The sequence below is a fragment of the Colletotrichum fructicola genome (assembly GCF_000319635.2).
Source record: "Colletotrichum fructicola Nara gc5 chromosome Unknown KSG_Nara_v1_contig02, whole genome shotgun sequence".
Taxonomy (NCBI): Eukaryota; Fungi; Ascomycota; class Sordariomycetes; order Glomerellales; family Glomerellaceae; genus Colletotrichum; species Colletotrichum fructicola.
The window spans coordinates 1,340,645-1,359,968 of NW_027094052.1; the positions used below are offsets into that span (position 1 = coordinate 1,340,645).

A 19,324-nucleotide genomic window follows, 5' to 3' on the forward strand; every position below is an offset into this window, starting at 1 on the left:
CCAGGACTGGACTCCGGTGCTGTGGCCTTGAGAAATCGTCGTGATGAATGGGCCAAGAGGCTTGCGAAGTTCCTACCCTGCTTGCAAATCTGACCGGCAATGGTTCGGGGCCCCTTGGCAACATTACTGGTCCCCCGATCCGGGGACGCGCGCGTCGCCGTGCTGGGTTTACGGTCATGACACCGCCGATCAGTTGGGGTTCGGCAGCGGAAGCGACTTTTACCGAGAAGAATTGGGAGTTATTGTGTCTTGTCTAGGTTTGTCCGGTAGCGCCAAATATTGGACAAGCTCCTTGGCGATTGCTTGGCCCTCAATCCAACGGTGATGTGCCGAAGCCTGATTAACAATATTGGGCACCCTAAGTATGGGCAATTGGATGCAGAAAAACGAATAAACGTTAAGCTAGGTAGACGATCATGTCTGCTTTTCTCCGGACTATGATGCTGCAAGCTGCAAATACTTTCGCTGGCGTACTGGGCAAATAACGGAGGCCTTCGCATCCGAAGTAGTTCCTTGGATAGCCAAGAGCCAGCTCGAACTAGCTTATCTCCCTACCAAGAGAAAATTAGACAGACTGCTGCTGGGCATTCGTGAATGACATGTTGGCGCAGTCTTTTGGAAGAGATTTTGTCTTGGCGATGAGGCAGAGCAATTAGGTGAGACCTGTCTAGCATTGCTCGGAGACGGACGTTGTTGTTAAGAATGGCCCCCAATCTCTCTTAGTTCAGATATGTTTGGAATCAAAACAAGTAGCCAATGGAACTGCATAGCGCTGAATATTCCGTAAAGGCAGATGAGTCTTAAAAGGCATTTCATCGCCCAATGGAAGAACACTCGCCACCGGAGAATGCATTTTTACATCAAGTGGCACTGTGCACGGGCGAGACCTGTAAGTTAGATCTACACATCTCATTCATAAGGTAACCAAGTAGACACATGCTGAGCGTATTTCTCCTGGAGTTTTTATTGTTCGAAGGGTATCTACTAAGTGTCGGTGTAGCAGTCTTGCTCTACCACTCAATACATCATGAAAATCTCCATCCGTCCGTTGAAATTGGCCCAGTTTCTTCCACCACGGTTTACTAGTAGTCGGCCTCACGGAAAGCATTTTGTGACTGATGATCAACAAGACCTTCCTATTCCGCATAGCGTACCCAAATCGTTTCTTCTGCATTCACTGGACGTTATTCTTTACTGGCCCTCTTCTTCTCATTCCCTGCGAAGCCAACCTCGACCCCAGCCATGTTGTACAGTGTCGTTTTGTGTCTGTGGCACCAAGGGGGCGTTTCCAGAGCTATTGCTGGATCCTTGAGATATCTCTTCACCAGTTGTTATTCCCAGCCCCTGTCCTTGAATTGTGCTCGAGTCTGGAGAAAGCGGCGATACAGCCGTGTCTAGAGTGTTTCGATTGGAGCCGTCGGGCATTGGAGAGACGTATGCTGGCGGGGGCGAATTGTTCGCCGTCGGATCGTAGTTATCGGCCGATAGCTCACTTAGTTGAGTAGGTGGCTCCGGATCCAGTTCGGCGATGTGCCGGGGCGGCTCGGAGGGCCTAGCAGCCACGGCAGCCGCCGGGTCAAGCTCGGAGATCGGCCGGGAGTCGCCGCTCAGCTCCGACTTGAACGCATATACTGAGTTCTCCGGAGGTGCCAATTTCGTCCGGGCTGCCGCCGCCGCCATAGCAGCGCCGGCACCGGCCCCAGCTGCGCCAGCCGTGCCAATCGCTGCTGCCGAGTGCATCTGCGGTTCGACGTCCCCCTTCATCGAATGTTCCCTGGCTCCATCTAACCTGCTTGATCGGTATCTCTGGAAGAACTTCCAGCAGATGAATAGTATGAGGACGACGGCTAGGACGATGCCAATGGCAAGACCAGCCTTCGCGCCAGGATCTAGACCTCCCCCATCATCCGGCGTTGACGTTGATGTCGCACTCGTTGTTGAAGTGTTTGTAGCTCCCGTTGAGGTCCTGCTAGCCGTCGACGATCCTGCTGTGGTGGTTGCCGCCGTTGCCGTTGCCGATGCGGATGTTGTTGACGAGGACTCTGTTGGGTACGGTCCAGTCACATAACAATATCGAATCGAGTCGAATACTGATACGTATTGTGTACAGCTACTCTCAAGCTTGGTAATGTCGTCCAAGTCATTGCTGTACCACGAAGCCATCTTACTCCTGAATGAAGCATAACTGGTTGTGAGCTCGGCCCCTGAGAGGGTCGATGTGAAATCGCAGGCTGTCGCGGGCCATAGTGATGTTGTCGGCGCGTCGTCCAAGATATCCTCCAAGTCCTCGAGACAATCTGCAGCATTCTGTCGTCGAATCTGTTGATACCGAAGGTCAGGCCGGGCGGCGATGGTGGTGATGAGGCCGGCCAAAAGGCCGAGAGCGGAAGCGGTGTCGGAACGCATCGAGATTGGTAGCGGACGTCCGAATTGGGTTTTCCTCTTGCTAGGATCAAAATCTCACGCGCCGGAACGGACTGGAGAAGAGCAGGATCGCTCACATTTGTGGTCGAGGAAACGGAGAAGATCACGCGGGGAAGACAAGAGCCGCCGCGGAGACCACGCGGCCCTGCCGATCTATTCAACGAAATACCTACGTCAACAACAATTCCCGTCCTGTCCCGTGTCAATCAATTCAGTCCCAACTCGTCTGCAAAATTCTGCGCCATCGCAACTCCACCTTATCGCTCGAAATCCACCAGTTGATGGGTCTATCATTGCTGGGCAGGGCTAATTATATAGAGCTGCATCTGCCAAGCCAGGGCGGATCAGGGAACGAGCCAACAGCGATGGTTCGTCCCAACGGCCAAGCAACCCCGGCCCGGGATCTCAGCCACGGTGATTGCGCTGAGCAGGGCTGTGTTGAAATGATCACCACCCGACCTGTGGGGAGATGCGTTTCTTTCCAATTCGCCCAATCCGCAGAAGTCTGCTCAACTTGAAACAAGCCGCCAATCCGCGTTCGGTTTATCGGCTGTTGGGGATTGGCTCAGTGGTGTGTGATGGGGGGATACACCGGCTTACACGCACGCGCAAGCTTTTAGACTTATCTGCTGCCGGCCGTGTTGATAGCTCTTCGACGCGGGCGGGGTTCGCTGGTGTTACGAAGCTCAACCCTGCCGTGGAAGCCCGGCCGACGAACGGCAGATTGGGAGAAGAAGGTTAGACCGGAGACAGTTGCGCGGATTCACACCATCATGACGTTACGAGGGGTGGAGTGGTGTGACTGGGGCTGGGCAAAAAGGAAGAAATGAGACCGTGGTCTTGGCACCCAAGAAGGTTCACGACGAGATGAATTGTCGGGGTCGCCGCGACTCATGACCGGCAGTGATCTTCTCGCTCTTTCGGGGTCAGCCTCAGCTCCGGGCTCGAGGGAGCGGCCGAGGTGGACACCGCCCAGGGGAAGGACGATTCCGCCTGTTTCCGCTAAGGCAGTGGAGAAGTTTTAGCATCTGGCGGAGAAATTAAGCTCAAATTGACCGCACGTCAATACCGACAGTCTGTTTTGAAACATCCTTCTGTGTTCAACTTGAGATAGGAGATCTAGATGGTATCTGATGCTAGCGGAAATATAGAGAGAACACAAGGAAAAACAGTCGATCATCACGACAGTTGAGGCGAGACATCGCGACCAGCCACTTCTCATCCACCCCTGTCTTCGCCTGCTCCATTTGCGTCGCCTTCATTGCCACACTTTGCCTGCCTCAGCCCCAGGCACGCCCAATCATTCTTTCTAATCGTTGATGCGATGTTGCCAGACTTCCTGCTCAGCTCTTGCGCTATACGTGCTTGCACCCAGAATATCGCGCATTTGCTCGACGCCAGTGAACATGACCTGACGAGACACAAACCAGCGGATCCCCTCGTGACAAGGCGGGCTCGTCAAGCTGCCTTGATAGGTCCAGAACTCGTTGAAGAGGAGAACGCTCTCAAGCGCAGGCATGTGGTTGATTGCAATCTCCTGCTGCATGCCCACATCATTGAAACCAATCATCTTTGGAAGCTGGTTGAAGAAGGTGCTGTTGGCGTTGCCCGGATCGAGGCGGATAGCCAGCACAGCCTTCTCATGGCCCTCCTCGTCCACGTGTACGAGGTGCAACTCAGCCTTGGACCGCATGCCGTTTACGGTGTGGTCTGCTGGGGAGTGGATGTGCCAGCCTTTCAGGTAGAGCGTCATGTCATCGTAAGTAAACGATGGGTTATTCGTGTAGACACCTTCAGGGTGCGTGACGGTGAACGCCGGCCCGTAGTTCCAGTTGTAGAAATTGCCAGCGGTCTTGTTTGGGTAGTTGAACTTTAGGACGTGGCTTAGAGCAAGGCCGTGGCTGAATGACAGTGCGATTGGTGACTGTTGAGTGCCTGTCTGGCAAAGACTGTAGTCTGAGGCTGGTTAGAGTGAGGCTCAGAAATGGAATCAGTCTTCCTCGCTTACTCGGGTTGATGCGACCCCAATTGAATGAAGCCTCATAGGCCCAGTCTGCCGGTTTCGGAGGGACAGGAGCAGTTTGTCGTTTTATCCCCATGGCATGGTAATTCTCATGGCCCGCGCAGGCCAATGCTTCAGATGCCAGCAGCAAGGCACCGACGAAAGACGACAAGATTAACATGGTCGCAGACTGTGTAGAGAATATTCGCCTCTCAATCGCGACAGCGCAACAGATGGTTGATGAGGTTGAATTGGTGAATAATTCCACTTCTTGAGGGTTCGCAGCAGGCTTATAAACTTCTTCCATGCGCTTCCGGGGTCCATGGATAGCTGCATCTCACGAAAGTTCATTTCTCCGAGGTGGGTGGCTTGCAGCCTCCTAAACGGTCGGCGAGACCCCGACGTATGGTTGGAAAATGCTGCAGTCGGCTGGCCAAGACCTGCTAGCGAAGTAAGGAAGGAAAGAGAGCATAGCCATCGTCAGATTCTGAACCCTTGACACCGCGTCTTCTCTTCCCATGATGCTTGGCGCAGGAATTAGGGTGCTGGACCGGCGGACTGGGACAGCATCCTGCGCTGGAACACCGGATGGCAGTACAGCAGACGCTGCAATATTCTGGCAGGGAACTTTGTGTTGGAATTTTGCCGCCACTCGAGGTGAGCCCCTCATTATTACCTGAATTATAAAGCTAAATCTTGCCGTTGGAAGCGGAAGTGAACTCTCTTTCGCGAAATAATGAGCCACAGAGTCGGTGCAAAGACGAGATGGACAGGCATCAATTGACAAGAAACGATAGGCACTAGCCAATAGAATGCCTCGCGCTAGCGTCCCTTCGCCGACCGCCGGACGCCTGTTATGCTGTGTTCTGTCTTGGCGGTTGATATGGCGAGCAGCGTTGTGTGGCTTGGCTGACGCCTCGTCGAACGGCCTTGAGTTTCTCCAAGACTTTTGCGAGGGGAAGTACATCCCATTGGCCACCCTGGCAAGGCAAGCAACGGCCGGGTACTCCCAGGTTGCGCTCAGACGGCCTTCTAGTCTGTGTGTCATTTCCTAGCCACGGACGTTTGAGAGGCTTACTTGTATGCAGGAACCCCGCGATGATCTGAGCACGTGGCTGAGGTCTCAGTGCCTCATCCTGGAGGAGCCACCGGTTCGTTGGGGTCTGGACTCTGCCGAGCCGCAGACCGCCTTGCGGTCAGCATGAGTCCGTACTACGGACAAGCCCTTGGTTAATATCTGGTCGTGTGTTTATTCGTGGAGTTGAGCGAGTCCAGGAGCCTCCTGCGTTGAGAGGGGGCGGGATGCAAGACACGAGTAATCTGAGACTGAGACAATAGGGTAAACCCGCTTCGACCCGCTTCATAGGAGGCCGGATGTGCGAAATCTCTTTCCCTTGGAGCGTGTAGCCGAGAATAATTCGTAGCTGGGGTATTTTGATACGGTACACTGCTTGCTCTTCATTTCTTTCCCAATTGGCTCGTTCTCAGTTCTTTGGCTCTTTTCGTGCAACACCACCATCTCGGCGCAGATGACAGCGAGGTGAAGATCTCCAAAGAAACGCTTCAATAGACTTTTCGATTTGCGTTGATTATCATTGAAATGTTCATGATGCTCATAAGAAGGTTCATTGAGCGTTCTCGTGCATTCGTAAGCGTAGCAGGGTGGTGGGCTGTCGGCAGGCTTACAAAATCGTTGAGCTAGGTCTTCAGAGCATCTCTGGCTATTCACTCATTTTACTCAAGAAACGACAGGAGAACCCGCTAGACTAGGCTTCAAACTGATTCAGAATTTTTCATACTACTGATATCCATGAATCGGGCCAGTTGCTTGAGAATGAGTTCTTGATACGGGCCTAGTAGTAGCTGGCCGAAGTCATCATTTTCATCGCCGAGTGGAGCCCTCACTGCGCACTTGGAGTGAGTTAGGCAGGCGTCAACATTATGGGACTTTGGTTCCAGTCATTGGCTGTGACTCAAATCAAGCACCACCACGAGAATTTACCCCGCTCATTTTAATGCTTGCTCTGTCTCACACCACAAGTTTTTATGAAATTATAACACCGCCCAACCAAGCAGCTGCTACCAGCTATCCGACGATGGATGTCCAGGTAGCCCAGACACTTTGCCGAAGATGTGATAGTCTTGATCTGGGCAAAATATTTGCTGGAAACTACGAGACTCCACAGATTGTCACAGAACTGGGCGCCGTGCCGCATGATATGCTATCAAGCGAATGCACGCTGTGTCGTTTGTTAGCTGAGGCAGTTCACAGACCTTTCTCAGACGAATCCCTCACATCATACCACGATACTTGCGACCTCTTGTGCAACCATGACAATGCCGACCCCTTCGTCCACGGGTACTTTTTATTTGCAGACCGAGTGAACAGTAGCAGGTGGGAGGGCATCGGCCACTCAGACTACGCGCGCTATCTCGGCTTCATCCTGAATGGCGCAATGCACAATGAGGGGCTGTTTCTCAAGTCCGATGTTAGCAATACCAACGCCGCTACCGCCGCAGCCAATGGCCGATGCCCCCTGACGACGGCCGACATGGATATACCAGATGAAGGCTTCACTGCTCTGAAGGTTGGGAGGTTGGAAGTTGAGAATAGTGGTATCGCAAGTTATCTGGGAAGTATTTACCCAGTGTCAAGCTCTGAATCGAAGACGGGGACAAGCCGGCTCGTGCCGCCGGTTATCGACTGGACGTTGCTGCGATCCTTCGTGCGAACCTGTCAAGACTCTCACGAGGCCTGCCGGTCAGCTGAAGAGGAATTCAGCATAGCCGGGTTTTGTTTGATCAATTGCATCACTAGGAGTCTTGAGCCTGCGACATCTGAGGCGCCATACGTGGCGCTGAGCTATGTCTGGGGCCAGCCTGATAAATCGAATGACTTCCAGGCATCACTGGAGCCTTCAGACGGCTTACCCAGTATGCCATTGGTAATCGAAGATGCAATGGCCGCAGTGAGGGAAATGGGTCTCGTGTATCTCTGGGTTGATAGGTAAGTCAAAGACTCAATGTTGGTGGGACGCAGGATTGGATGCTGACAACTTACCTAGATATTGCATCAAGCAAGATGACTGCGAAATTCTCAGCGACCATTTATCCAAGATGCATGCCATCTACCGGCAGGCTATTTTCACCATAATTGCAGCCGCAGGTAACGATTCAGCGTTTGGGCTGCCGGGTGTCTCGATAAGAAGACGGCAAACCCAGGCTCATGCCAACGTTGGAGGACGTCTGCTGGTCTCCGCTCTTGAGCCCTTCACACACTCTTCAAAGAGTATCAAGTGGAACACTAGAGCGTGGACGTAAGTATTGCATCTCGAGTTTCTGTAACGCTAAAATACTGCTCAATTCAAATCTAACTCTATCCCAACTGCAGATACCAAGAGGATGGGTTCTCAGTCAGGCAGCTCATCTTCGACACCCATCAGGTCACATTCGTATGTGCAGAGAGCCAGAAGTGCGAAAGTCTTACCCATCCGTCGGAAGTCAACATGTCTTCACAGCGTCTTTTTGGTGTCCGCAATCGTTCTGCGTGGGAGCACATCTCACATTACTCAAAGCGAGATCTCACCTTTGAAAGTGACGCACTCAACGCCATCACCGCCACTCTCAATGACTATAAGGATAAGTCCAAGGACGCCGCTTTCCATGCATGGGGAATGCCATTTGCGGCCAACCTGAATGTGTTAGATGGCTCGTCTCCTGGGCCCCTGAATCACGTCACTTTCGCTTCCGAAGATGCCGTCTTTGGATTCAGCTTAGCATGGCATTCGGCAAGTCCCGATCTTCGAAGACGGCATGGGTTTCCTACATGGTCTTGGTCTTCCTGCAGAGCCAATGTTGGGTTCCTGGATGTGCCTGACCGTAATTCGAACAATGTGTTGATGCCAGACCCGGAAATCGACGTTCGGCTCGAATACTGTAACGGTCAGATTGTATCTTTGTCAGAGTACATGTCGCAGAATTCCTCCGCTCAACTCTCTCGTTACCTACACCTGGAAGCATGGTCAGTTCGCAGCGGCTTAACCTTCCATCCTGGCGAAGGGAGGGTTACGATAGACGTTGGCGATTGCAAATACCACCTGACGGGAAAGATCGGCCTGGAGACTCTGCCGGATGACAAAGATCCAAAGCCGATTCATGATCTGATGATGGCAAAAGATGGGTGGGAGGCCGTTGCTGTATTTTACTCGCCTGAAGACTACGATTGCGCGGTCCAGCCATTCATTATCACGCTCATGAGGGTTGATGACCCCGAGAAGCCAAATGAAGAGGTCTATGAACGGATTGGTCACATCAAAGGGCTTCGGTTGGAAAAGATGCCCAAGAGGCGGGCGGAAAGTTACCAAGCCCCTGAGGAAGCTGTCTTGGACAAAGAAGGAGTACAGAATCCCGACACAACGACCGGCGGCCAAGAAGTTGAGGCACAGGTGCCACAAAACGAAGACACTGATGATTTGGATGACGGAAGTGAGTCGGCAGACACTATCTCTCTTCTGAATAAGAGATCTCATGAGGAATTTGGGGCAACCTCAAATGTCCACCTGAATTGTCAGCCTGATAGAGATAGAGGGGGTCATTGCTTCCGACAACAAACCCAGTGTATGATTTACTTGACAATGTGTTGCATGCTGTATCAACATTGTCAGAGAATGAAGACATTTGTGAGAGCACCAAACGCAAGACAACTTGACGCAGTGCCGTAAACTCCCGAGACAGTAGTAAGTCTACTTAAGGCCTATCAGAACCCGGACGAGCTGGATGCCTTTGGTGGAGTTACGTCAGTTTCTCAAAGAAGCACGCGTGTGTGTGGAACACGGCACACGGCAAGACATGCATGCCACGCGCGTAGCCAAGTGCACTCTTCCGACGCCCCCTTTCCTTGGCCCAGACATAGCCGATGAAGTTAGGCGTCAATGATGATTGGGACCAAAGGCAAAAGGGGAGTGGGCAGGCTTCTGACCGGTCCTTCCAGACTTGGTCTAGACTTTTACCCCTGGGGCCCCGGAGAATCATGACACTTGACAGCCACACACGCACCAACCAGCCAATGAAGGGAGACAGTGCCCCATCTTTGGATGCATCTGAACTGAAGAATGCTCAAGGTGCCCAACGTGATTTTGACCAGACACATGCGTCCACATGATCGGTTGAACACACTTGTTTATTTTCTGATTATTCTCTGATCAGATCGTGGACTTGCACGTCGCCCTCCGGCCCCATCTTGGGCATCCCCTGTCCCATTTACTCTTAGGTGCCCTTACCCTGGCGGCGGGCGGCAGAGGGGCGTCATAAGAGCGCAGGAGCGTGCTCCGACGGCCTCCTATTGGTCGGAGCCAGCGCCGCAGCCAATAGGAGCATTGCTCCGACAGACCCACCCGTAGCGGTTTCCAGCGTCCCAGGGGCAGTCCCACTGATCAGTGATCGAGATTCAGCGCTGTTACTGTTACTGTAGTGTAAACTCGAACGACCACCGGGCTCGGGCTCACTTTGCGAACCTTGGAAGCCAATTTTCCCCCTTCGTTCGATTCACGTCCCCGTCACTTCTCACCCGTCATCACGCTCGTTCTGATTCATACGGAAGAAATAGCGAGGCTTTGCGCGACGAAAGCCCCTCTCGCGGTTGTAATGTCGCTCCCTTCCAAACGTCGCCGTGTGATCCTGCCTGCCCCAGGTGCCACGACCACGCAGGCCGGGATCGTGCCGGCGCCGCAAACAACGGCAACGGTAACGACAACAACACACTCGCACTCCGCCCATGGCCCAGACGGCTTCCCGATTGAGCCTCCGAGGAAGGGTTCCGATAGCAGTGAGGCAAGGAGTCCGAGTACCGAGTCATCCGGCGAAGCCAAGCCTCGGTCGGGTACTTCGGGGTCAAAGAGGCAGGTCATTGCCGTCGCCTGCGACAACTGTCGACGTAGGAAAGCAAAGGTGAGAGAGAGCCTCATCCACCACCACCCAAGACTTAAATACTAACACCTCATCCCAGTGTGACGGAAGCAGGCCAAAATGCCAGCACTGCACCAAACGCAACGTCGAGTGCCACTATGAGGCGAACCAGGGCGAGACCGTCAGTCTCGCCCTCAAGCGCAAGGCCAACGTCCTCGAGAACGAGAACGCCCAGTACCGCGACCTCTTCCGCATGGTCTGCAGCAAGACCGAGGACGAGGCCCAGGAGATCTTCCGCCGCATCCGCGTCTCCGGGGACCCGCTCAAGGTTCTCGAGTCCATCCGCCAGGCCGAGATCCTGCTCCCCTCGCCCGCCGCCAACGAGCGCGTGAGCGATTCAAGGTTAGCCAAGCTCAACGACAAGGCCATGGAAAATAGTCTGATCCGCGTCCCCGCGAAACCCTGGACAGCCATCGCAGACGACGGGCTCGTATCTGAGCTCATTACCGACTTCTTCAGCTGGGAGAACGCCAGCGCCTTCCCCGCCGTCGACCGCGACCTGTTTGTCGCCGACATGCGGGCCGGCAACGTCAAGAAGGCAAAGTACTGCTCCCCCATCCTCGTAAACGCCATATGCGCCCTGCGAAGTGTAAGTTTACCGACTGCTCGAGATCCAGTGCGGCGGTAATATTATTATGGCGGGACTGACGATGTGCTTTTTTAAGCCGTTTGTAGAACGAGCCAAGCAGTTTGGCGCCATTACGGGGCAAGACTTGGCAAGGCGGTTCCGAGATGAAGTCATGCAGCTAGTCGAGAAGAGCCAAGGCCGCGCGACGCTGCCGACCATCATCGCGCTTGTGCTCATTGACTGGTCAGCCAGCATTGCCGGCGATGAGCCGACGGCGAAGATGTATCGCTACATGGCTTGGGAGCGGTATAAGCGCTTCAGGCCAGAGCGGAGGTTTTCTCAACTGAAAGAGGACAATCCTCAGGAAGCGAGCGAGCGACTTGCTATATCAAAGGCAGTCTGGGCGATTTTCTTCATGGAAAGGTAGGCCGGCCTTTGTTCCCGGCTCTCTTGTGGGAGATCCCTCTGACAATGACGGGCAGTCGCATTTCATACTTTTACCACCAAGTATCTTATATACCACCTCCACCGATACCCAAACTATTCGACAACAATGGATCGGATGCACTCGAGAACAGAGGCAATCTGGACGTACTGGGACGGCCATATTTAGGATCGACAACACAGATTCCCCTGGTACCCGGCATAGCCACCATCAATAGCAATCTTGCATGTCTCCAGTATGAGATCATGCAATACATAACATCAGGAGACAACATCAAGGGCAGCGCAGAGGATCTAAAACGGAGGAAGAGCCTGTATTGCAAGCTGCAACAATTCAGGGCGGATCTTCCGAAGCGGTTTCGAATGGAGTTCAACTTCACTCCCTCCACTGCCTTCCTCAGGTGAGCCGCCGCTGTGCCTATCTCATAATATTCACGGCTAACCACACACTCAGGATGCACGAAAACGAAATCGCCTACGTCCTCCTCACCTCCCTCCATCCCTCTACCAAATTCGACACCCCATTCACAGACACGGCCACCACCGTCAAATCCCTCACCCTCCAGCACTGCCTCTCCGACACAACCCTCGCCGAGGCCTACCTCCAAAAGTACACCGTCAACTCTTACACCACGCGCCAGCTTTTCGTCACGATGCAGGCCCTCATCCCCTTCCTCAACGACGGCCACGCCGCCACCAACGACCTCTTCACCCGTCTCTGCATGATGGGCGGCCTCACCGCGCGCGTCGTCCGCATGACCGTCCACCTGCTGCAGGCCGCGCAGGCCATGGCGTGGGCGATGAAGCAGGACATCCCCGAGGCAGCGAAGCCGTACCTCGAGCCGTGGGTCAAGCTCGCGATTCAGGAAAGCGAGACGACGAAGCCGCCGAGCTACTCGGTGCCCGACAGGGAGGAGATCAAGGAGCTGCTGGCCGAGAGCGATCGGGCCGTCGCTGGGCCGAACGAGGGCAGCGGCGCCGAGCTCTGGGCCTTGGTGGAGAAGTGGGTTCTGAGTGGTGGCTCAAAGTGAGGTCCTGCAAGCTCGATTGTTTTATTTATGTACAGATGACATGGGCCACTTTGATACAGATGTACGAGCCGTGTTTTTGGTTTTTGTGCATTTGAGAGCGAACGAAGCATGTCATCATTCCATTGTCATTTTTAGCCCCGGTTTGTTCTAGCCATGTTGATTTAGTCTGCATAGCTCGGCGTCCCTGTGGTAGAGTACAAGTACTATCACCAACTGTTTATCTGCACGAATCGCGATATTGTCCTCCACTTGCATTATCACTCTGTGATCGCGGGAATAATTGATAACATGCACCGTCTGCTGATTGCGTGCCCGTCTCATCACATGACGTCACATGATAAGATGGGGAACCTCGAGCGGCCCCGCGGGCAACAGCATTCACGACGTTATCTCATCCCATTTGGAATGCTAAACTGAGAAAACTCACTTTGTTCATAGACAACTGATTCGCTGGGACTCAGCAATACTTACCTTTTTGCTTCTTTCCAACTTCTCACAACAATGGTCGAGTCATCAGACTACCTCATCCTCGGCGCAGGCGTCTTCGGCGCCTCTACCGCGCTCCACCTCATCCGCGCCTCGCCCCGCGCGCGCATCACCCTCGTCGACCGCAACGCCGCCGCCGCGCCCATCCGCGTCGCCGCTTCCTGGGACTGGAACAAGGTCGTGCGCGCCGACTACGCCGACATCGAGTACATGCGGCTCGCGCTCGAGGCGAAGCAGCTCTGGGCGGCCGACCCGCTGTGGGCGCCGTTCTACCACGAGAGCGGCGCGAGCTGGGTCTCGCCGTCGGACTTTTCGCAGGTCGTAAGGGAGAATTACAAGGCCCTGGGCGTGGAGTCGGGCTTGGAGGCGCTGAGTGTGGAGCAGGCGAGGAAGGAGTTTGGAGGCGTGTTTGAGGGCGGGGATTTCACGGGCGTGAGGGAGGTGTTTGTGAATCGGAAGAGCGGGTGGGGGGAGGCGAAGGAGGCGCTTGAGGCGACGATTGCGGAGGCGGTGAGGTTGGGGGTGAGGTATGTGACGGCGGAGGTTGCGAGGTTGGAGTTTGATGGCGAGGGGGCGACGACGGGGGTTGTTACCGCGGAGGGGGATAGGATCACGGCGGGCAAGGTGGTGTTGAGCACCGGGGCGTATACGGCGCAGTTGCTGGCTGATAGCGGGAGGGCGGAGGTACTGGCTGGGGAGAGGTTTGTGGCTGCGGCTGTGGCGGAGGGGTTTGCGCCTGTGGAGGATGAGAATCTTTACGGGGGCCCGGTTGGGATTTCGATGGTGCCGCCTGATCGGGGTGAGTTTTGGGTAGGATGCTGTGTGAGTGTTTGGCTGACGATGGGGTTCACGATAGGGGCGAGCAACGGAAGCGTTCCTCACTCGGGCGACAAGACGCTCAAGTTCTGGGGGCAGATTATCTTCAGAAACACGCAGCCGCACGAGAACGGGTCGCAGATATCGCGGCCGCCATCTGGGCCTGACTACGCTCAGCTCGATGTTCCCAAGTCTCTGAAAGAGGATGTCGATTTTGCTGGGAAGAGCATCTACGGCAAGCTGAGCGACGATTGGAAGGTGGAGAATTACCGCATTTGCTGGTAAGGCTTCCATATCAAAAGCGTGATGTTGCAGAAGATCAAAATGCTGACATTTGTGTTGGTAACCAGGGAGGCGGTCTCGCCCAGCGAGGACTTCATCATCTCGCCGCACTCCGGGAGCAAGAACCTGTACGTGGCCACGATCGGCTCGTTCCACGGGTGGAAGTTCCTGCCTGTGCTCGGCAAGTACGTGGTGCAGATGCTCCAGGGGACTCTGGAGGATAAGTTGGCCAAGAAGTGGGCGTGGGATAAGACGCTCGTTCCGCCAACTCACAGCGCGTGGCCGAGGAAGGAGCTTAGTGAGTTGAACTAACAGGCATTCTCCAACGAGGTTTGTTGTGATGCCGTATAAATAGGGACGTGTTGTTTTCATGTGCGGAACTTGAGAGGCTTTTCGTGGAGGTATGATGAGAGAGACTCATTCCGACGCTGAATACCCCATCATTGAAGGGGCTAAGACCGTGGTAGGTTGCCTTAACAGAGATTATAAGCTGGAAGGATAAGATGCTCCGAGACGGCAATTCCGTTCTCGAGGAAGTCTCTTCGCCGGCTTTGACCACGTGATGTGTCATTGGGCTTGAATGATGACCTCGCGAGGATTCAAGACACGACGCGCCGAGAATGCATTTGGTGCAAAGCTGTTCGGTGCACCAATGAAGTGCAGGGGGATTTCGCACAAAGTCTAGAATTCTGAACAGAATATGTCCATTAAACGAACGTAAACTGCACAAATTGCCCTCTGGAAAGTATTTCTGACCCGCGTTGATATCCCAATTTGGATGACTTGAGCCTAGACAACTCCGATTCGGGAGAAGGACTCGTTGGAGTTCTTGATACCCCGGCACTCAGCCCGCCACCAAAGCCAGCTAGTCGGAGACTAACGGCATAGCGCCCACACTATTACACAGCTGCACGAGTGACCTAGTGCCGGAGAAGTTAGGTACCGAGCGCCACGCCTGTCAAAAAGCATGCGGCCCGCTCTGCCTCAACCGTTCGAAATGGCGGCCAGACCGTCCCCGGGGTCCCGTCTGCCCCGGTGGTACACATGGCAAAGTAAATTTGGGCAGAGTCTGGAATGCGGAGGAAGTGAGATGCCCCTGTCTGCTGAAATACCCATGCCATTCAGCTACGGGATTCAGTCTCAGAAGATGCTTCTTCCCATTACCCTTTTCAGCTATGGGCATGTCTGATTGGGAAGATACAAGGCTTGTGTTGGAAAGCGGTTTAGAGGAACTCGGGCTTGGCGAGACCTCTGCAGCTCAGCAACTCCACTTCATCATGACTATCTTTTCTTTGCATGCTTCTGGAACCGCCGAATGGAGAGTACCACGATGATGGATTTACGCGAGGCATGAGATTCAGCGAAGCGAGGTGATGGGGCTTCCTTAGCTTTCACGATGTTCAGCTGGGAGACCCTATGTCCAAGACGGATAGGCTTGGTGAACCTCTCTTCCTGTCAGCTGAACCATCTCCGTCCACGTCTGGTGATATAGTATTCAAATTGGGTTCTGTTGCTTCGATTCCATGCCCGATCACCGTCTATAAAGTCATCCCACCCCGAGGAGAATCATATTGGTCCTCACTCTCTCGACAGTCAGAACAAAAGGACCTTCCCAAAACACCAGAGACTCTATCCTTCTCTTGTTTCTCACGTCAGAAAGTCTTGACCACCATGAAGTCCACTCTCCTCAACGCTCTGGTCAGCGGCATCATCGCCAACCATGTAGCCGCCTCCCCTATGGACGAGCTTCTCGGCCGTCAGGCAACCTGCGCCCGCGACAACTGCTTCCGCGCACTCCTCGGCTCGAAGCCAGGCCCAGCCTCCGCCTCCGCAGACTGCTCTTCCTTCATGCAAATCACCCAGACGCCGTGCCCCTCCACCGTCACCGAGACCGCGACCATCACCTCCTTCACCACCACCCTGAGCAACCCCTACCCGGGGCTCCGCAAGCTCAGGCGCGAGGCGATTGAGGCCCGGCAGGCCATCACCACCTCTGCTGCCAGCCCTTCTTGCGCGCCCTCGCAGAACAAGCCAAGCAACATGCCATCCTACATCCAGACCGCCTGCCAGTCCACCATCGGCACCCTTGGCCCCACGGCGCGCTACTCCTCCGCCTGCTCCTGCAACGGCATCACCGCCGCAACGACCACCCTTCCCGCCGCAACCACAACCGTGACGACCACCAGCACCGTCTTCGCCGCCTACACGCCCACCAACACGCCCACACCCTTCATCCTGCAGGGCAGTGGCGATAGGAGCCTCTACGTCACTTCCGACAGCGACGGCGCCCTCCGCCTCGTCCGCGACGCCTCGGTCGCCACGCCCTTCTACGTCGACAACGCCGGCCTGCTGCGCAACTACAACAGCCCGTCCAAGCTACTCATGGACTTCTACCTCCCGGACCCCCCGACAGCTAATGACAGGGTGTTCAGCGCCGAGCAGGGCGCCGGAGGGTACCCCATCACGTGCACTTACACCGGCCGCACGAACGGTGCTTACTACGGCAATTGCCAGTCGAGTGGTTCGCCTAGCGGGAACCCCGTCACCTATGGCTTTGGGTACTGCCCGAACCAGGGCGGGTTTGTGTACATGATCCCGAATAACTCTAATGTGCGCTGCGCCGGGGGTTATGCTTTCCTTGGGTTTTGGCTGCAGACGTATGGTGGGAACTGAGCTGGTATTAAAGCGTGGAGGATGCTATTGATAGTTTAGCTTGATATCAGCTTTTACCACACATTTTATTATGTTCGTTGTCTGGCTTTAATCAGTGATATGATTCGAGATTAATCGCAAACTTTGTAATGCTGTAATAAGCTCCTTCGCAGAATGAATACATGCCCCCTATTGCTAAGGTTGAGCCGGCTTCTGGCCATAAACAACATGACTAAATTAAATCAGCAACGTCCTCAAGAATCATCACCAACACAACTTACATATCAAACATTGCATGGAAGGAGTTGCTCTTCAGCTCCTTGCGCACAAGCGCCAGCTGCACCGCAATCTCCGTCTGCGTCTTGCCCAGCATCTCTGAGAACAGCTTCACCGACAGCGCCTCGAGCCCGTTGAGTGTCAGGATCAGGTTCATCATGCCGAGCTCGCTGTACCACTTGTCCTTGGGCCAGGGCCCGAGCGGCGCGCGGATGCGGTCCGCGACGACGTTGGCGAACTGCGCGTCGCGCACCCAGCCCTCGAGCTTCGGCCCGACGCTGGGGTCGCGGCCCGTCGCGGAGCAGGCCTCCATGAAGCCGTTCATCCACTTGGCCGTCGCGGTTTCCGAGGAGTAGGTGTCGTCCTGGGAGTAGAAGGTGGTGTTGACGTCTTGGAACTCGGCCCATCCGCCTGGGGCGAGGTTGCTAATTTTGTTATTAGTGTTTTGTTCCCGCCGTCAAGAGGTGAATGGGGGTGTGTGTTACTCACTCATAAATGTTCTTCATCAAATTGGGCCAGTCTTTGATCGAGGCGCCCATGTAGCGGCAGAAGATGAAATCGTACTTCTTGTGGCCGACCCAGGACTCCTCAATGTCGTCGATCTCGAACTTGACGTTTGGGGGATGCCATTCGGGCGTGATGGCGCTCAAATCAATGCCAAGAACCTGTCATTGCGTGAGTATCGTGCCTCATCGGTGAGTGACGACGGGGTGTGAATTACCTCGGCATTCTCGAAAATGTCTCCCATCTCGACAGCCCCTGACGAATTGTGCGATGAGCATGTGTACCCTGTCGGACGGATTTCAGTTTGCACTCAGACTTACAGATTCCAGTGCCCGTTCCGATGTCGAGGATACGATGAACCTTTTCCTTCTTGAGCGGGGCGCGGAAGAGGACGCTGCCCATCGCCTTGACCATCATTGCGTGCGCGAGGTCGAGTCTGTCCATCTCGAACTGCGGAACTCCAAAATCAGCGTCAGGCCCGCAGTGTTTCCCTGTGCGGCGAAGGTCATACCTCATCGTTGGGGAACTTGTAAGCTATTTTACGTGAAGGGAGGGTGTCAGCAAACTGCGATTTGTAAGGCCTTCAACTGGCAACTAAGGACACACTAAAGTGCACATACATCCGGGACGATACGCATGATAACGACGACCATACTCGATGGGATAGTTGACGACGCTGGATGTGAGCGAAGCAGTGTAGGATGAGCTGACAGATTTAGCATTTTGAGAAGGCGACCGGAGGTAAGGGAAAAGATTTCGCACATTCTCTCGTCCATTGACGACGTATCATCCGTGGCCTGATATTGTCAGCAATCTCTTGATCCCAAGGCGCCGGTACGACGGGGTCGCAGCGGGGACTGACATATGCCTCGTCGGCGATCTCAACCGCCTCCGCCGGCTCAGGTCGCGGGGCTGGCGGGGCTGCGGCGGGTGCAGGCGCCGGCGCAGGCGCAGGTGCGGCGACCTGTCCCGTCTCAGACTCCTCAGCCATTTTTCACAACAAAAGGATCAAAGGTAACTATCACGACAATTCTTCGAATCGTGTCGTCTGTGGCGGGCGCGGGTTGTCGGAGTTGAATGTCCGTCTCGAAAGATCAGCGGAGGGGTGGGATTTGTAGCAAAACACCACCCCGTTCTTTTTTTTTACCCGCTCCTCAGCAAGGATCCTCGCTGAAGACTCTGGTTCTCCAACGACCGGAACCCATGGAGGACCTCGAGTTCTGGATTCGCCATTTCTTCGCTAGCGGCGTCGTATTCTCCGTCCCTGCATATCGTGAACCAATCGTCTCTGCGCGCTTCGTCTCTCCGGCCGAGGGAAGTGGGGTTCAGAGGATCCATCGCGCGTTATCATTCAAGTGTCACCGGTTACTTTCGTGCTCCGCCTTCCCTAGACGGGCAGGCCCCGAGGTGACCCTTGATGTTGCAGTACTGGATCTCTTGGATGTGGTCAAGTTGAACTTTGATATCTTTGGCTGCGCGGGAATACAATCCTAGGAATATGCAAACGCCTGGCTCGACTATGGAAAGAATACTCCGGCGTAAAGTATGTTATTGGTTGCTCAACTTGGGCAATGGCGTGAACATTACGGATACTTCAGACATATTCCAAGTGTGTACAAATGAATTTCACCATTCTTGTCAATAGGTCAACTTGAACTCGCCGTGATCAAATGACTATAGCCCCGTGTTGGACACCAGCACGCCTTCAAGCCAACTGACCCTTATCCACGAACATAAAGTCTTAGATGATGCCAACATTACGACTTCGACCCAGGGACATACGCCAATCCGAAAACCCTACACTTCTTGTCCTTGCAATCCGTCATCTTAGGGGCCGAGACATTCCCATCGTACATCTCGGGGTCCAAATTGAAT

At 54.4% G+C, this 19,324-nt stretch overlaps 7 protein-coding genes across 7 annotated transcripts; 4 read left to right on the forward strand and 3 right to left on the reverse strand.

Moving 5' to 3' along the window:
* Nucleotides 1–1,209: 1,209 nt before the first annotated feature.
* On the reverse strand, nt 1,210–2,406 carry CGGC5_v003112 (uncharacterized protein; the record flags this gene model as incomplete). The annotated part of the gene is made up of 1 exon (XM_032020636.1): nt 1,210–2,406. The coding sequence occupies one exon, from the start codon at nt 2,404–2,406 to the stop codon at nt 1,210–1,212; it is 1,197 nt and encodes a 398-aa protein (XP_031882144.1).
* Nucleotides 2,407–3,733: 1,327 nt separating this feature from the next.
* Nucleotides 3,734–4,607, reverse strand: ACA4 (Alpha carbonic anhydrase 4; the record flags this gene model as incomplete). Its single annotated transcript, XM_032020637.1, has 2 exons — nt 3,734–4,380; nt 4,433–4,607. 2 exons carry the CDS (start codon nt 4,605–4,607, stop codon nt 3,734–3,736), a joined length of 822 nt encoding a protein of 273 aa, XP_031882131.1.
* Nucleotides 4,608–6,522: 1,915 nt separating this feature from the next.
* Nucleotides 6,523–9,147, forward strand: CGGC5_v003114 (uncharacterized protein; the record flags this gene model as incomplete). Its single annotated transcript, XM_066151079.1, has 5 exons — nt 6,523–7,433; nt 7,492–7,743; nt 7,818–7,878; nt 7,945–8,911; nt 9,140–9,147. The coding sequence occupies 5 exons, from the start codon at nt 6,523–6,525 to the stop codon at nt 9,145–9,147; spliced, it is 2,199 nt and encodes a 732-aa protein (XP_066009540.1).
* Nucleotides 9,148–10,069: 922 nt separating this feature from the next.
* nit-4-8 (Nitrogen assimilation transcription factor nit-4) lies at nt 10,070–12,433 on the forward strand (the record flags this gene model as incomplete). Its single annotated transcript, XM_032020640.1, has 5 exons — nt 10,070–10,372; nt 10,431–10,979; nt 11,056–11,381; nt 11,441–11,803; nt 11,857–12,433. 5 exons carry the CDS (start codon nt 10,070–10,072, stop codon nt 12,431–12,433), a joined length of 2,118 nt encoding a protein of 705 aa, XP_031882244.1.
* A 501-nt stretch (nt 12,434–12,934) lies between these two features.
* fap1-9 (L-pipecolate oxidase) lies at nt 12,935–14,329 on the forward strand (the record flags this gene model as incomplete). Its single annotated transcript, XM_032020641.1, has 3 exons — nt 12,935–13,718; nt 13,776–14,016; nt 14,086–14,329. The coding sequence occupies 3 exons, from the start codon at nt 12,935–12,937 to the stop codon at nt 14,327–14,329; spliced, it is 1,269 nt and encodes a 422-aa protein (XP_031882245.1).
* Nucleotides 14,330–15,688: 1,359 nt separating this feature from the next.
* Nucleotides 15,689–16,690, forward strand: CGGC5_v003117 (uncharacterized protein; the record flags this gene model as incomplete). The annotated part of the gene is made up of 1 exon (XM_032020642.1): nt 15,689–16,690. The coding sequence occupies one exon, from the start codon at nt 15,689–15,691 to the stop codon at nt 16,688–16,690; it is 1,002 nt and encodes a 333-aa protein (XP_031882242.1).
* Nucleotides 16,691–16,864: 174 nt separating this feature from the next.
* On the reverse strand, nt 16,865–18,440 carry CGGC5_v003118 (Secondary metabolism regulator LAE1; the record flags this gene model as incomplete). Its single annotated transcript, XM_032020643.1, has 9 exons — nt 16,865–16,901; nt 16,951–17,370; nt 17,435–17,610; nt 17,667–17,704; nt 17,770–17,899; nt 17,961–17,983; nt 18,070–18,155; nt 18,212–18,246; nt 18,312–18,440. 9 exons carry the CDS (start codon nt 18,438–18,440, stop codon nt 16,865–16,867), a joined length of 1,074 nt encoding a protein of 357 aa, XP_031882243.1.
* Nucleotides 18,441–19,324: the final 884 nt, after the last annotated feature.